This window comes from Salvia miltiorrhiza, chromosome 6 (assembly GCF_028751815.1).
Source record: "Salvia miltiorrhiza cultivar Shanhuang (shh) chromosome 6, IMPLAD_Smil_shh, whole genome shotgun sequence".
NCBI lineage: Eukaryota > Viridiplantae > Streptophyta > Magnoliopsida > Lamiales > Lamiaceae > Salvia > Salvia miltiorrhiza.
The window spans coordinates 33,654,127-33,670,820 of NC_080392.1; the positions used below are offsets into that span (position 1 = coordinate 33,654,127).

The following is a 16,694-nucleotide window of genomic DNA, read 5'->3' on the forward strand; positions in this document are numbered from 1 at the left end:
CCTAACATGCTCCTATGAATTTAACAGCTGCACATAGGTGTTAGGAAAATTTACTTGAGAATCGGATGCACAAGCTGTTGATGATCGCGTCGAAAGAATCTGACTCCAGCTCTGATCTTCTCGACTGTATCCCGCTCAATTCCCAACGTTGGATGGACAACGAGCTATGGAAATTCCCAAGACAGAATGACCACTCACGTTTCCTGCGCCTCTCTCTGCTCTCAAAAACCCTAATTTTATCAGTGTATTTTCCTGAGAGCTGACAGCTGTATTTAATAATACAGAAAACTGAGAGGGGGCGTCAGTTTTTAGGTGAGGGCCGAAAATCTGCCCTACTTGGGCTAGGAGACATTGGGCCAGCCCAGGGACCAGATACAAGGAATAAAGATGGGCCTCAAATAAATTAATTTATCTATGGTCAGCCCAGACCATAATTAATTTATAAATATCAGTTCATTCCACTAGAGAACCGATACTGACTTACCCCTTTATTGCCGGTGATGAGTCGGGGCTTGTATTTAGACTTATTAAATCTCCGCATTTAAAATATCCGACATCCATTAATTAATTAGAGCTCTGACAGCTTAAATTAATTAATCTCTTAATAATTCCTTAAGCAGTACCACTCAAACTTTATTATTACGCCTGAACTTAATCAACCTGCAGGGTTTAGCGTAATAAACCTTATTGAGCTCCTTAAGGGGATATCATATATTAACCGCTATCACCCAAGATACAGAGTACTCGAGTTAGTATATAACTTTCACCCATAGTAAGTCAAAGTGATATACGAATTAATATATATATCTGAATACTTATTAGTATTAAGATTTATAAGTCACCGAGATCTTGATTCTTCACTTAAGTCAGATAGAAGAATACATCTCAAACTGTGGTCCTATCAATACGTAATGACGTACCAGTATAGACAAGTAGCCAAGACAAACTACTTCCATCTATACTGCAGCCTAAACCAATAACTTGTCCTAGAGTTATTTCGGCTGTGATCATATTATATCTCTTAAGGTTATTCCAATTATATGGTCTTCTGTGATCTACAACACACCATATAATCTACTTATACAGAGATAAAGAACATACATATGCAATCATGAACACAATCAGATAGGAGATAAGAATAGTGAAAACGGGAATCATTGTATACAAGCATAAAGTTCTTGCTTTCAGTATACAAATCCAACAGGCTAGAGCTTCATATTCATGTGAATCTGATGGGGTCGATGGCGGCGACTCCTCGAATATGCTTTTAAGGAGAGGCCAATCACTTTCTCCTCCGTCATAGTAGCATAGCATAAATGGTTTATCCTGAGATGAAAATTTCACGGCAATAAACATTACACAAGTTTGATTATTCACATAAATATTAAAATCCATTGAAGACATACCGCTTGTATATCGCGCCATGTACTCTCGCTTGCAACAACTTTGTTATTGACTTTGTCGTACAGTGTAGGATACAAAGACAAAAGCATAGAGAAAAGACTATAACGACGTTCCCATTCATACAACTTGCGCTCATACTCCTCCAACGATATGATATCCTGCGTCCCTAATCGTCTTAATGTTTTCAAGGCACCGACGATTGGTCTCCACGTCGCCGAAAAGCCACGCGCCACGGGCCCTCTCCCAATGAAGGTCACACAAAACGGCCATCTCGAGGTGTCTCGACCATGGTGGAATGTAGAATACGACGTCTTGGCTAATTGGTCTCAAAGGAGGCGGGGGATCCATCCAAGTTATGCACTTGTCTACCGTACGAACTATATTATGTGTTGACAAAAATGGAAATTATATGCTTGTCTATTTATAGGCAAGCGAATAATAGCTTAATTGGTCAAAATTCGTGCAAACTGAAAAGTCCAAAAACTGAAAAGTCTTTTCTTTAATGTTGGGGAGTTCAAGCTACGTATTTATTTATTTCGAGCATTAACATTTTTTTATTTATTCTGGAAATACTACACTTTGTGAGAAATATATATTATTTTGTGACAGCTATGAGTTGCCTTGAATTTCGGCCGAAATTGAAGGCACCACACTGTCATTCTGCATGCATACTTCAAATCATCATAAAACAATGAGAAAGTGATAAGATGTTGCCTGATTGTGTTGAATAAAAAAATTATTCATACGATTTCATCGGAACCATAAACGTCTAGAGTTACATACACAGTAGATAATAGTATTAAACACAAGAACCATCGTCCGATCCGGCGTCCGAACCAATATATTCATAAGACCCATAACCACTGTCCGTATTACTGTAAGACCCATTAGTAGGTGCCGCACCATCATACGAATGACGCATTACCAGTACTGATGCCTACAGCGTGGTCCACCGGAGCGCTTGTAACTTCTTCGGATGAGGTACTCGAGCTTAAAATCAAGTTGGTTCTACCAGGCGGCGACTCACTCGCAGAGTTGATTTCACGATATGAGAACAAACGCTTCAACAGTTTGAAGTTTAACTCCCTTTCAATAATGTAGCGACGATATTTTGGGTAAGCCTACAACATGGTTTATCGCCGACAACTATAATACGTAACATGATATAATACCATAATATATGGAATAGAATTAAATGGTAAAACCTGGCAAAGCATCTCCCATCTGACGTCGCTTGCGATGACTTTGTTCGTACGCTCATAGTATTGAACTCCACCTTTGCGAATAAGGTTATAGAAATCAAAGTAACACGCCTCCCACTCTAAGACTTTTTCCGTATATTGATCCAAAGTGATATTGATATTCCATGGAGAACGTGAAAGACGCGCTTGAACTCTCGCAAGAGCCTGTTCATTGTACTCAGGGTACCCGTTTGCCCATTTCCCAGCGTTTCTGGCCGCATTGAGATTTTTTAACACTAATGTTTCAACTGCACGAGACCATGGAGCCACATAGAAACAACAATCTTGATCAATTGGTTGTGGAGCCATTGTGTAATCATTCAAAATGCTTGCTTGTTTGATTTTTTTTTTGCTGGAGTCCGTAAAAAATAGGTATATTTGTACCAAACATTTAATGCAATGACAAATTTGACTACATGCAGAGCTCTTACCATCTTGATACTGTGAACAAGTGATTAAATTTGTTGCAGCCGCAGGCTATTGTTTGTTTTTTTGCGTAGTGTAGTCTTTTCTTAACATTTGGGTCAAAGTGCAATAGTGTATTCAAAAGTAATAGGTGAGTAGTGTCATACAAATTTGTCGCCTAATAATTTTGCCAGTGATAATGGTCAATTTGAAATGACAACACTGAGAATTGGTAGTAAAAAAAAATGCTAAGGCAACATCCTCAAAATTTCGAGACTTCGGCAACCAAAGATTTGTCAACCGCCGAAAATAGGCGCCGAACGAAAAAGAGACTTCGGCGAACGAATTGGACGAATGAAATTTATTCGGCAAATAATGAAAGTATTAAGCGCTAGTAGGCCTAAAAAAATATAAAACATAGGCAAAATAAAAATATAGATCAAATAAAACACAAAAAAGACGGAATATTCGACATCTGCCGAAACTATTCGCCGAACAAGGAAGACACTTGGGCGAAAAAGCTGCCGGAGTTTAACTGTTTTCGGCAACTATAAAAAGCATTAAACAGAGCTTTAAATATATTGGCAATTTTTCCCCGAACAAGTACCTTCTAATGATATGTACACTTATAGATTCAAAAACAAAAAAGTTCAAGACATTTGCTATATTCAACAATTTAAACACAATCGCCGAAAAAGTTAACAGCTACCATATTTCCATGTTTTAAGGCTTTAGTGACAAAAATATATATCACCACCCAATAGTATCTGTAGATAAAACTCCTCAAATCCTTGAAAGACTAAAGTTCAAGTCCAAGTCCTGCATCATTACAAACCCAATTTTGTTTAATACATTACTAATAATTAAAAAAAGAGAAAATAATTATAGATGTAATACATAATCAGTTCAAACCTCATAGTCGTCATCCAGATTGGGTATTACTGGTTCTTCATTATCAATAATCTTTACATATGTCTACAATTATGTGAAATGTAAATTAGTACAGAAATTAATTTACAATATATATAACTTGTATTAACTCAAAAATTCAATATAAGAAAGTACAAGAAACATACCCTAGCATCAGCACGAATCCAACCAAAATTTTCATCCCAAGTGTCATATGGGTCATCATTATCATGACAAGCCGATGGCATAGCAAAGGGTGCACGGTTACTAACATCGTCGGAGTGGTGCAACTTACGTTTGTGAGATGGACGAGTTTGGCAACCTGTCAAAATACAATTGATGATATAAAGATGAGAATAATAGTACAATATATTCTTATGACACAAAACATGTAAAATATATTTAACCCCACATGCTTTCTTGCGGGGTATTTGTTAGTTAGCCTTGCCTTTAGAGTCGTCAGTTGGAGTGAGATTTACAGATTCTTCATTATCAATAATTTTGGCATATGCCTACAATTATATCAAATATAAATTAGGTAAAAAATTACACAAAAATATATAAGTAGTAATAAATAAGTACTTGAATATCACAAAGTACATGAAAAATACCACAGAATCAGAATGAGTCCATGGAGAAGTAGGTGTGCCATTAGGATTAGCAGTAGCCTGAGAACCACATGGCATATCAAACGATGTACAGTTCCCAACATTGTCCGAGTGCTGCAACTTACGTTTCTGAGATGCACGAGTTTCACAACCTGTTACATACAATTGATGGTATAAATATGAGTATGGAAGATGAGAATAATAGTACAATACTACAATATATTCTTCTACATCTATCCTGCTTGCTTGTTCGATACTTTTCGGCCAATGGCAAAAACTTTTGGCCAGTGCGAATGGAAAAATATTTCGGCGCGTGGCAAAAAAATTCGGCCAACGCCCAGAAATTTTCGAAAATTTTCTAAAATTGTTTGGCCTGTGCCAAAAATTTTCGGACAACTCACTTGCTTTCTTCTTCGGTATTTTGTCCTTGCCCTTGCCTTTAGATCTATCCCAGTGTCTTTCAATTCTTGCATTCGTTTCACCACGTGTTTTTGCCACTTTCGGATTTCGAAATGCAACACCTCCTTTCGGCAAGTTAGGCTTTTTTCTTGCCGAGGCATTTGACACTTCTTCCGAACCATAAACCTCCTCACGCAATAATACTAGGCGGTTCATAATAAGGCCACGCTTATCACTATGCAGTTTTGCATATTCGGCAAGATCATATGTCGACTGCATCAAGTGATTCACAAAGGCCAAACTGGATATATGCATCTCCGGATCATTCTCTACAGCGTTGCAGAAATCTAGATTCATCGAAATTCTATTCTTCGCCAACCGAGATAGTCTCTTCAACAAATATTCTTTTGGAATGCTTTTCACATTCATAAGATAATAAATCTTGAAAATGTGAGAACACAAAAATCCCGCTGTTTCGAAAAGACGACAGGTGCAGGTAGTAAGGTCACTTGACCTATTGAATTTAACAACCCTCGGGTTCCCACCAGAGTTACCAGAAGACACGGTGAATTCTATGTCATCCGAAGAATAACTTGATGGCCCTTTGATTAAATCAACATTCATTGAATAACTAGCCTCATGCTCCAATTTTCGAAAGACACTTCGTGTCAAGAATTTAGCTGCACTATTCAACAATTCATTGTTTTGCACAAATAACCCTGGCATTCCTATACAGAGTGCATCATCCTCAGCTTCTTTTCGCCGCCATTGAATTTGTACTTCTTCAAACTTAAGCACAAAATCATGTAATGATATGTTTGCACTACAAAGGTTCTTAATAACCTTGTTTGTTACCTCACTACGCGATGTTACATGTAGGCCGGTACAAAATTGCTGATTTGTAAAGACAGACGACCACCTCTTTTTCAACCCGTACATGGTATTAAACCATCTATTCTGGGCAAGCCCGTATTCATCAATCATACACATCCACGTTAATTCAAATTCATCCTCAGTGTCACATCCATTCATATAATGAAACCAAGCTTTTTTGAAGAGTGAATTCCCATTCAACTTCCCAAAATGGGATGGCGCGTTTTGGTTGATATGCCACTGACATAGACGATGACTAGCTCTCGGGAATACGGAATCAATTGCATCCATAAGTGATTGGCATTGATCCGTAAAAATTATGTCCGGTTGTTTCGAATGCATAGACTCCAAGAAAGTGAAAAGTAACCATTCGTAAGATCGGGTGGTTTCATCAGATAGGAAACCAATTCCAAACATAACATTCTTCAAATGATGGTTCACACCAATAAAAGGAACACAAACAAGCTTGTATTTGTTGGTCTGATATGTACTATCTACAGACAACACATCTCCGAAATAATCGTAATCCAAAGAGCTGCGAGAGTCTCTGAAGAAAAAATTCATAAGTCACCCTTCATCATCTACTTGAAAGTCAAAATAAAAGAATGCCTCACTATTCAACATCTTACTGAAATATTGAATAAGGCTATTTGCATCACCGTTTTCCACTTTTGTCTTCATCTTTATGCCATTAATGTGATTATAAGCATCCTTCCGTGTAAAACCACAATTTTGTGGCCCACCTGACTCCTTCTCAATGAATGCACAAGCCCGAGAGATGCCAATGCCTACTGAATTCATTGCTTCTATCAAAAGTTTCTTACATTTAGACAAAGAACGGGCCGAGCGTAACAAATACGACTGGTCAGAGGGGAATAATTCATGATTGTGTTCTTTGTACCAAGACCTCACTTTCCATGGCTGATTACGTCTGCGTGACACCCTTAGCTTTGCCTTACACATGGTCTTCCGATCTTGCTTCTTGTAAGTAGCCATCCCTCTATCCAATGATGTCTTCGTTTCACTCTTACCATGGCAAGAGCAAAGAAATGTTTGGTAACTACATATTTTAGTATGACTAAAGTAACCTTTGTTATCTCTTGTCACACTAAACCCCTTCAGTCTTGCATACTCGCAATATAAAATATGAGCTGCTTCGGGATCATTCACAGATTTTCCAACCTCTAATACCATCTCAAGTACATCAATCCTATTAAGTAGATCGACAAATTTGCCAGAATCATGCTCAACATGTTGCTCATCTTCAACATTTTCCTCAACTTCTTCAAGACTTTGATCCTTATCTCCGTCTCCAACATCTGAATTATCATCACAATCTTCATTTTTATTTTCAACATTATTTTCATCAACAAATGCTTCCTTCCTTGACAATACTTCATCTTCATCGCCAACATCATTAGATGGATACTCGTTCAAATCAAAATCCATCATTAACCTATAATGACACAAAAATCATTCGCAATACGAACAAAAGTAATTCATATCACTACAACAACGAAATCGCCGAAATAATTAAAAAGCTGCCGAAAATTTCAAAAAATTCATAAATGTTTAAGAATTGCCGAAATCATTTTAAGAATTGCCGAAATAATTGAAAAACTGACGAAATATTTCAAATATTGCCGAAATAATCCAATAACTAACGAAAATTTTTAAAAATGCCGAAATAATTCAAAAGCTTTAATTATATAGAAATCATATATCGGCAGATTTTTCGGCATGACTATATATAATTATTAAAAAAAATTACGCATTTGAAAGAAAAAAACTGCCGAAATTATGAAAAACCCATGAAACATGAAACAAGATAACAAAATCATCATGTTGAGTTTAAAAAAAAAACTTACGAACATCATATTAACAATGGACGAATCTAATTAGCAAAACATAAAATCAGCAACAACAACCGACAAAAATGGAAAATAAAAAATGAAACTTCAAACGTGGATTAAGAACACAAAAATTCGCGGCCCTTACAAATGATACAACAACCTCACGATTTAAATTCCAAAATTCGAGCTTACGGAGCTTGCGATTTAATTTTGATATGAAAACAATGAACAGTTTCAAAATGACCTGATAGATTCGTAGAAAAGAAAAGTAGTCCAAGAGTCTCGTAAATATATCAATAAAAAAGTGTCATTCCAAAAAGGGTGCCAAAAATAAAAAAATTTAGGTTGGGCGGAGGTTTTGCCAGCATAAGTTGCCCAATTCTGATGCCGAATTATAACGTGCCCCGAGAACTTAATGATGCCTTCACGGAAGGAGTTAACAGCGTTAACTCAACTCTACAAAAGAAAATTCAAAATTCATAAATAGTGTAAGGACACATGCCGACAATCAAGTATGAGGGTACTTGGGCACCTTTGTGCGGGGTAGAATTTACCCTCAAGTTCATACAAAATGAATTACTACAAACACCCCACATCGGAGACCACAAAAACAACTACGCTGGAAGACAACTACAAGAAGCATCTACAAGTTATTAATGTGGCAATAAATATGGCACTCATGATTACATATATTCCCTATGATAGCACCAACGTGGATGTTCTATGTCTTTTTTTTTTTTTAGAGGAATGGATGTTGTAATGTTGGTAAGAGCTAGAAAGGATAGTTGACTATTGACTAGTTTTATGTGAAGGATTACGAGTTTTAAAAATTTCGAAATTAGATTGTGATTTATTCTACAGCCTTATATAAATGAATTGTAGCCGTTAGTTCAAAGTAGGCGTTGGCGGCATTTTCCTCATAACCCCTCCGACGCCGTGCTTATCCTCTACGCTAAACCGATGGACGACAGCCACCTCAGATTCCCTCCCAAAAACCAGAATTTCGAGGTTTTTCTTTCTTTCTGTTTTAATTTCAATGATCTGAAATACATTTCGTTTGTACAGTTAAGCTCTTGTTGTTTAATGTTCAATGGCTAAACTCTTGCTTGAATTTCGATGCTTTTATCTTCCGGGAAGATAATTTTGGGTTCGTCCTCGAAGGCGCGTCGGGAGATTCTGGCTGAGATGGGCTATGAGTTCACAATCATGGTAATTTCTTTTACATTTTGCTTTAACTGCTAATTTTGCGCCATCGGATTCTTTGTATGAATGTTGTTTACATCTCTAGTTTTCATATCACCTATATGTATATCATGTGTATTTGATAAAATTAGGTTTTTGAAATTTTTAGAAGACAGTTTTTCTATAATTCGGTTTGATGGTAGAGGCTTTTGCACAAAAATTCTCGCAAAAAACCAATAATTTGACGTTTTTATAGGAATAAAAAATAGAATACTGGGATTAGAATACCGCTTATTAGTGGTGTGGGTTTGATCTGATTGGCCTGTTGTAATCTGGTAATTGTTGGTGTAAAGAGAATCAGATTCTCACTGACCTTATGCCTTATGGTACCTCTAGTTATGACGGATGTAAAGACAATTATTTCACATAGGGATATAAATCAGGCTAGGCGACTTGGTTTCAGGTCAGCACTATTGAACTGCCGGGTAGATTTTTTGACATGTATAAGTTACTTATTGATGATCCATAATGTTGCTCCTCTCTCATTATTGAAATAAACAAAAATAAATAAATAAATAAAGAGATAAAAGATATGGTCCTCATATTTTATTCTTACAACTCCAATTTCAATCTCATAGATGATTTTATATTCATATTCTTTTTCATTTGTTGAAAAAAATGATACATTGTTATAATACAATTAGAAACTTTAATATTGATAAAGAATGTACTATTACCATCAAACAATAGTTGATGAGGGAAAAATAACTAGGGGATATGGAAAGAACAAAAGGAAAGTGTAAAATTTGACTTCCAATCAAATTGTTATATATTCACATATGAGTTTCTCTACATAATTCTAACACTTATAGGCATCATGATTGATATTCATAAATTTATTAATTTAATGAATATATTGTTCTTAACAAAAACCAAAATCCTTAAATGTGAACATGTACCCGTGAGTGTAATTTTAAATGTTCATAACTCATCATAAATGTACAACTTTGAGAACTTCAGAATTTTCAAAAGTTCTGTACTATCATGTGAACGGAAGGAAATGTGAATTAATGCAATGGTAAATAATATTGCTCGTATCTTTTTTATGATTACATAAAATTTAAGTTTTTCTCTTGGTTTTTTTGTTTCTTTTTCCTTTTGGCATTTAGAGTGCAGATATAGATGAGCAAAGTATCAGGAAGGAAAGACCTGAAGACCTTGTTATGGTCCTAGCTGAAGCAAAGGTGTTTGATAGATGCGTATATGTTTAGCATTTTGAATCTTCATCGCAAAATATGAATTACAAGTTTTCCTGCTGCAGTATATCATGTGCTTTGAACAACATTTCGTATACTTTTAGTAAATTTTATCACATGAGAATATTTATTTCTGATAAACCTCTAACTCTTAAGTGCTAAGGTGTTTTCATACTTCATATGAAAGAATTCCTCTACTTCTGTTCTTTGATGCCAAACCTTGTGCGCTGAAAAAATGTTTTGTGTTGTATATCTGTATTGATTACTGAAAATGAAGACCAGAATAACATTTTGTTTGGTGTATAAATTTATGTGTGAATATGGAGCCAGAAAGAAACAGACCTTTGAGCATCTGTCCGTTTTTTAGCATCTGTCATTATTATATTTTGGAACTTCTGTTTAAAAGAAACTTTGTCGCTGATGGCCAATCCACATAGATCTATTGGGGGGTTGTCAATCCAAATAGTTTCATGGACTTAAAGAATATATCATTTTTATGAACTTTGGAATTAATTACTAATTCACCATCTTAACCTAGACAATGTTGGATTTGCATATATAAACCATCATTGGATCTGGCTTAAAGTGCTTAACTTGTAACACCCTAATCTAAATAAAGTGTTAACCCTTTGAAAGTTCAATTTTTTAAATATTTAATGCGGAAAATGAGGTGCATTTTTTAAAACTAAAACAATGATAATGAAGATCCAAAAATGTACCTCACTGTCAAAGGTTAACCCTTTATATTTAGAATCTTAGATTAGGGTGTTGTTACATAATTTGCTTTGCATCTCTTTTAATATGCTTGTCGACATCAGAATTACTTTTAGGAGTGGAAACTACAAAAATTTGGTAATATGATAGTGCAATGGAACTCTTTCATGTTTTCCTATTTCAAGGATCTGAAGCTTACCTTAAAAGAATTTTATGTATGTTTAGTCGCATGCAGTTCAATGATTCTTCTATCATTTCACTTTTTAGGCTGATGCTATTATGAAGAAGCTCAAGAGTTGTGATCAAGTGGAGGAAATGTCACGTTCTACCCTGCTGATAACTGCTGATACAGTATGCTGATACTTTCTTTATTCTATTTATCTATATTTTTTCTTTTCTGTTTCCTTTTCTAAAACAGGTCTTTGCTAACTTGTAAGTTGTTGTATAGGGGGTTTTAGAATCAATGTTCTGTACAACTCAGTTCGAAAGCCAATTACACATTTTACATATCTTTCAAATTATAAATTAATTATAGTCCATAATATTTGATTCTAGTGTGATGCACCGGATAGGGTACTGTTTTAAAATATAAATTATAAATTATTTAAAATGCATAACTTGAGTAGGGCTTGGATAGTCTTCACGTGGGTCTGGGATCTAAAAAAGACCCAGAGCCCGTTTTGCCTATGTTAGCTCGGCTAGTTGAATCCATCTGATCGCATGGGCCAGTCCTTTCTTATTTATATACATAACTTGAGTCGGGCTTGGGATGGGCTTCACATGGGTCTTGGTTTTGGATCTAAAAAAGACCCAGAGCCCACTTTGCCTATATTAGCCCAGCTAGTTGAATCCATCTGATCTCATAAGCCAGTCCTGGACAGGCCCATACTGGGCCTGGGCTTGGGCCGGGTTATGACAAACTAGTTGACACCTCTATGCATGTTGAAGCTTGATGTGGACAAAAAATCTTACCCACAATCTAATATTCTTTTAATTAAAAAAATGGTAGGAGTAATATAGCTTAACATCCATGCCATTATAGAAAAGACTTCACATCCAAATTACAAAAATGGTAGGAATATATTAATCAATATCTAAGTTCTTTAGTTAATGAGGATTCAGTCATATTTTTATTTGAAGGAAACTGCACTTCTGAATTGATGTGTTGAAATCTTCTGTATGAAGTAAGGCTTCAATATAAACATCAAGTTAGTTTAACTCTACTTCTTCATTTATAGATGAGTCTCCTATTTATGCAAGGGAAGTAAATTTTTTTACTCTATATGTAAATTTGCCATGCTGTTTGTTTCGATTTTCTAATAGAGAACAAGAAATAAATTATGGTACAATTATCTAAGTGGCAATCTATGTCAAAAGTTCAATCCAAGTTTCTGAAATTATCTAAACATAAAGCAAGATCATATAGTTTCAGTAGATAATTCAGTTTTAGACCTAAGCCTGCATGAAATAGCTATTATAGAAAATATTCCACTCATTCAAATAAGAATAATATTAACATTCACATGGGGAGTCAAAGTTTAGCCAATTTTAGTTTTTATCTTTGTCTTCATTTCTTTCTCTCTGCTTAACAATGGGTATTGCACAAATTCACTTCTTTTGATCTATTCATGCAATATTTTCCTTTCTAAAATTTTGTTGAATTTGGTGCTTAGGTGTAGGGTGCATTCTCTGTGATCTATCTTTACCTACCTTTTGTTCGGTTCTGTCTTTTTTTCGTCTTGTTCAACATCGTCGAAAACACTGATAAATCCATGAACTCTGATATGCATTGTTCTAATGGTCTTCCCATGGTTGGGAGCAGATAATTTGAAGTTTAAGTTGTAATTTTCATTTAATTGGTATTAAGGTGGTGGTGTATCAAGGGGCTATTAGAGAAAAGCCATCGAGTGAGGAAGAAGCACGAAAGTTTATTAGAGGTTGCTTTATTAACTTTTATCAGAAATTCCTATCCTAAATATTAGCTAATTCTTCCAGTTATATTACTTTTTACAGACTATTCTGGTGGTTCAGGCAAAGTTGTGGGGTCAGTAGTTGTAACTAATTTAGTGACAGGTAGTCGAAAAGGAGGATGGGAGAGTGCAGAGGTACTTCTCAGATATTGTTTCATAGTGTGATATGCTACATACTTACCGTGAGCACAACTCACGTTTAATCCAAATTTAGCACTATTTTTTTACGCATTTAATTTTGATTTTATTACATAAATAATTATTATTGATATCATTAATTACATAAAACTCAAAGCTTGATAAATTGAGATTTGATTTTTATGTAATTTATAAAATTAATGATGTCACTAACAATTTGTTCCAGGAGCTTTTTTGTGAATAAATGGGAAGCAGCATCTAATTTTTTCAATCTAGGAATCAAGATTCTATTTTTGCTGTCTTGATGTTTTAAACTAGAAACCAAAACCTACTACTTCTACTGACTGTACTACTTCTAGGAAACAAGATTCAGTAGGCTCTGCACAATTTTTCTTTTCCTTGTGCTTGAAAAGTGCCATAGCTATGACTAGCACCGAATTGTATTATCTTGGTTTGCCACATCATAAGCAAGAAAACCAAACTCAGAGAGTCATCTAACATGTATCATGCAAAGCTTACCTGGAAATTTTGAGTAACTTGGACATAAGTGAAACCAAATAACTTGCATTTCTGAAAATCTTCTATTCTTAACCATGTGATTGTTGGAGTGTCAGTTGGCATGAGTTCAGTAACCATTGCTATCTATGCTTTCGTGCATCATATGTCTTGACTTCTAACCATGGTGAAACTAACTGCAAAATGTTATGGACTCCCCTTTTTTTTGGGGGTAGAAGAAACAAATATTTTAAAAAGCCGAGTGACAGTAGACTCGGGACCTGAGACCTTTGGCCTCATGCATTAACCAACCACACTATCACTAGACCAACACACACACACACTTAGGGACTCCTTAACACTCCATTTTTGGACCTTATTTAATCTAACTTTGATTTTATTTCTAATGCAGGTTTATTTCCTAGAGATACCTGATGAAGTCATTGATAGCTTGGTAATTGTTTGGAGAAAAAGGTTTTAAGAAGTTTCATGTTGCTTAATTAACTTTACTAAGTTTTCTCAGATTGAGGAGGGAATAACTTTAAATGTGGCTGGAGGCTTGATGCTTGAACATCCACTGATTTTGCCTTTGGTAGACACTGTGGTTAGACTCTCTCTCTTCCCTTGTGTGAATTGATGTGTTTTCCTGTCTTTGTGTGCCTATCATTCTGTGTTGGTTTGTAGAAGAAAATTCTGCTGATGAAAATGTTTATTAGTTAACAGCTACCAATGCCATTTTCTAATTGGACCATTAGGCAACACATTATTGTGGCTGCGGATGCTTAACATCCGTCTTCTAAAGTGCGTTCTCTTTAATGAAAACTGGTGGAAAACATATATTCCAGGCAGCCCCTTTCCCTCTATTTCATTCCAATTTAGGATAATATTAACATGGGGTATATTTGTGATAATATTTTTCCATGTTTCTCTACCTTTCAGAACATAAGATAAAAAGGTGGGGCACTGAAATGTGATAAAGTTTTCTTATCATTTTATCCCTCATTAACTTATAAGTTTATGTTCTATGGAAAAATTTTATCATATTTTAGTGGTCTCTACCTTTTTTATCTCAGTTCTCTAGGGTGGAAAAAAAGTTTATCACACTCATTCTTCTTTATCTACAATTGCAGTGAAAAGGAGGAAAAAGACGTGTCCAAGAATTTTTTTTGTCATGATCAGGGAAAATTATATAATCTAGAAAATATGTGAAAAAGGTGGAAAATACTGGAAAATAATTGCTTTCCATTCTTTTCCATCAAAGAGAACACACCCTGATAATTTGCAACCAAAGAGAAGCACCCCTAGAGTTAATCCTTGTTTGACCCAAGTGACTGAGGATTCAACCTTGATCTCTGTTAGAGATGATCACTCTATTTCAGAATCACATGTATTCTGAAATCTTTGTTTGACGATTGAGATCGTTGTCCCCTCACTCAAATATATTTGTAGGTATAATAGATTTTACCTTGTTTGTGCTTGTAAACGGTTCCATATGCCCTCCTCACTGAATGAGTTTTTCAGGTAGGAACCGCTGATTGCGTGATGGGACTCTCAAAAACTTTGACAGAGAAACTTATTCAGGAAGCCCTTGTTGAAAGTTGAAACCATGGTTTAGTTGACTCTGCTTCTTCCCCAAAGAAAATCTAGATTCTTCAACCAGGCATAACTTTTAGGAAAGATTCATATTCTTGTGTAATATTGGTTGAGCAAACTGCTCTCCACATGAAAACTAGCCTCTTTTTTTTTTTTGTCTCCTTATTCTGACGTTTCAAACTTGTGATCTGTTAGCATCTCTTTGGAAATGCATCATTGGGTGTATTAGCTAGAAAGTTTGATTGTGTATTCTATGACACCCTTGTCTAATGACTAAATTGTCAAATTAAAAACATAAATTTTAAAGTTGAATGTTTGTTTTTATCAAATTGATTTTGAAGGAATTGTGAGTCTGTAGATCTATTCTGGATATCTTACTCACTATACAATAACAACACTTAGCATGCTCCTATTAATTTAAATTGTAATACATATGTGTTTAAAAGATTACATGCAGTGATCTTCTAGAATTTGTCATGATTTATGTGTCGAAGTTGTAATATTGTACTTAAGAACTAGGAGATTATTTTAGAGAATCTTTTGCTAGCCATATCTTTATCTTAAACACTAATCTTTACTGGCAAATCACATTTGTTGTCCATTTTGAGTCTATTTTGTCATTATTATTTTGCCGAACGATATGAGGTGACGAGTCTATGAAAAATGTAGTGTTTGGTATGTGTTGGAGGTTGTTGAAAATGAGGATTGTTATGATGTTAGTAACTCTTGTAAGCTCTAAAGAACAAAAAATGAAAAGAAAAAACAATAATAAATTTGTGTGACTAAGTCGAATAGAAGAAGCATTTGATGACTTATTTGCCAAATGTGGACTATTGTTGTTGGGAAGTAAAATATGAGCATAAGAGGGGTGGTTGGCTACGTTTTGTCTGGTGAGTCCTAGTTTTGATATGTTTATGGTAACATGTGGAGGAGGATGGATGTAAATCCATACTTAATTTGAAATATAGATAAGGTGATTGTGTACTTGAGCTACTTAGGTATATTTCCTAATCTTGACCAATGTTCCTACATTACAATTATGAAAAAGATATTTTTGATCCTTGATCCAGCACATTAGTAATGGAGATATTAGATGATTGACAAGTATATGGCATGAGATGTGCATTATATTGATATTGGATAAGTGTATACATGTCGCTTTTCTAAATAATTGAGAGTTGAGTGATATACTTCATTGTGAGATTTGATTGGTTGAAATGTCGAGGTTGACTTTGTATTTTATTTGTGTAATTAGGTGAAAATTGTGCTTGATTGTTACAGTTTTGAAAGAATTATTTTCGTTTTAACTTGGTAGAAGCATTTTTCTCATGGAAAGTAAGGGAAGATAGCACATTTGGTAGATTTGTTTTGGATTGAATTTGTTTGAGTTGTTTCTACGTTTCTATATTATGCTTGAAGACAAGCAAAAGTTTAAGTGTGAAGGTGTTCATTTGGTCCTTATTTGCTATTATTTTTTAGACTTTTGCGTGCCCTATATTCGTTTATATTTTATCTAGTCCATCTAAGATATTATTGATTGGCTAAGTTGCGTGTTATTCACTACAAGAATCTGGCCGATTACCGACGAAATTTTTCGTCGGTAAAGTGCGAAATTTTGTCGGTAAATCGATATACCGACGGATCAACGACGGCC

At 35.1% G+C, this 16,694-nt stretch overlaps 2 protein-coding genes and 1 long non-coding RNA gene across 4 annotated transcripts; 1 reads left to right on the forward strand and 2 right to left on the reverse strand.

Annotated features, from left to right (window-relative positions):
* Positions 1 to 3,833: 3,833 nt before the first annotated feature.
* On the reverse strand, positions 3,834 to 6,403 carry LOC130990788 (protein FAR1-RELATED SEQUENCE 5-like). Its single transcript, XM_057915022.1, has 6 exons — positions 4,969 to 6,403; positions 4,571 to 4,719; positions 4,408 to 4,471; positions 4,127 to 4,281; positions 3,963 to 4,025; positions 3,834 to 3,869 (listed from the first exon to the last, which is right to left on the reverse strand). Exons 1-6 carry the CDS (start codon positions 6,401 to 6,403, stop codon positions 3,834 to 3,836), a joined length of 1,902 nt encoding a protein of 633 aa, XP_057771005.1.
* A 1,547-nt stretch (positions 6,404 to 7,950) lies between these two features.
* On the reverse strand, positions 7,951 to 15,051 carry LOC130989154 (uncharacterized). The gene is made up of 2 exons (XR_009090509.1): positions 14,913 to 15,051; positions 7,951 to 8,148 (listed from the first exon to the last, which is right to left on the reverse strand). It is a non-coding gene; the product is annotated as an uncharacterized LOC130989154 (long non-coding RNA).
* LOC130989153 (uncharacterized) lies at positions 8,227 to 15,369 on the forward strand. Of its 2 annotated transcripts, XM_057913089.1 has the most exons (9): positions 8,243 to 8,700; positions 8,830 to 8,901; positions 10,044 to 10,118; positions 11,112 to 11,195; positions 12,712 to 12,781; positions 12,858 to 12,949; positions 13,860 to 13,901; positions 13,971 to 14,051; positions 14,969 to 15,369. In XM_057913089.1, exons 1-9 carry the CDS (start codon positions 8,653 to 8,655, stop codon positions 15,047 to 15,049), a joined length of 645 nt encoding a protein of 214 aa, XP_057769072.1. In that variant the 5' UTR covers positions 8,243 to 8,652; the 3' UTR covers positions 15,050 to 15,369. The 2 variants fall into 2 exon arrangements, with proteins under 2 accessions (XP_057769073.1, XP_057769072.1); XM_057913090.1 differs by lacking the exon at positions 10,044 to 10,118 and having other exon boundaries at positions 8,227 to 8,700.
* Positions 15,370 to 16,694: the final 1,325 nt, after the last annotated feature.

Coding starts and splice junctions, on each gene's coding strand:
- LOC130990788 (XM_057915022.1), bottom strand. CDS start 6,403: ATGAATTTTTTCTTCAGAGACTCTCGCAGCTCTTTGGATTACGATTAT. Junction 4,720..4,968: donor AATACCGAAGAAGAAAGCAA/GTGAGTTGTCCG, acceptor TGTATGTAACAG/GTTGTGAAACTCGTGCATCT. Junction 4,026..4,126: donor GGATTCGTGCTGATGCTAGG/GTATGTTTCTTG, acceptor ACATAATTGTAG/ACATATGTAAAGATTATTGA.
- LOC130989153 (XM_057913089.1), top strand. CDS start 8,653: ATGGACGACAGCCACCTCAGATTCCCTCCCAAAAACCAGAATTTCGAG. Junction 8,701..8,829: donor CCAAAAACCAGAATTTCGAG/GTTTTTCTTTCT, acceptor TCTTCCGGGAAG/ATAATTTTGGGTTCGTCCTC. Junction 12,782..12,857: donor AGCACGAAAGTTTATTAGAG/GTTGCTTTATTA, acceptor TACTTTTTACAG/ACTATTCTGGTGGTTCAGGC.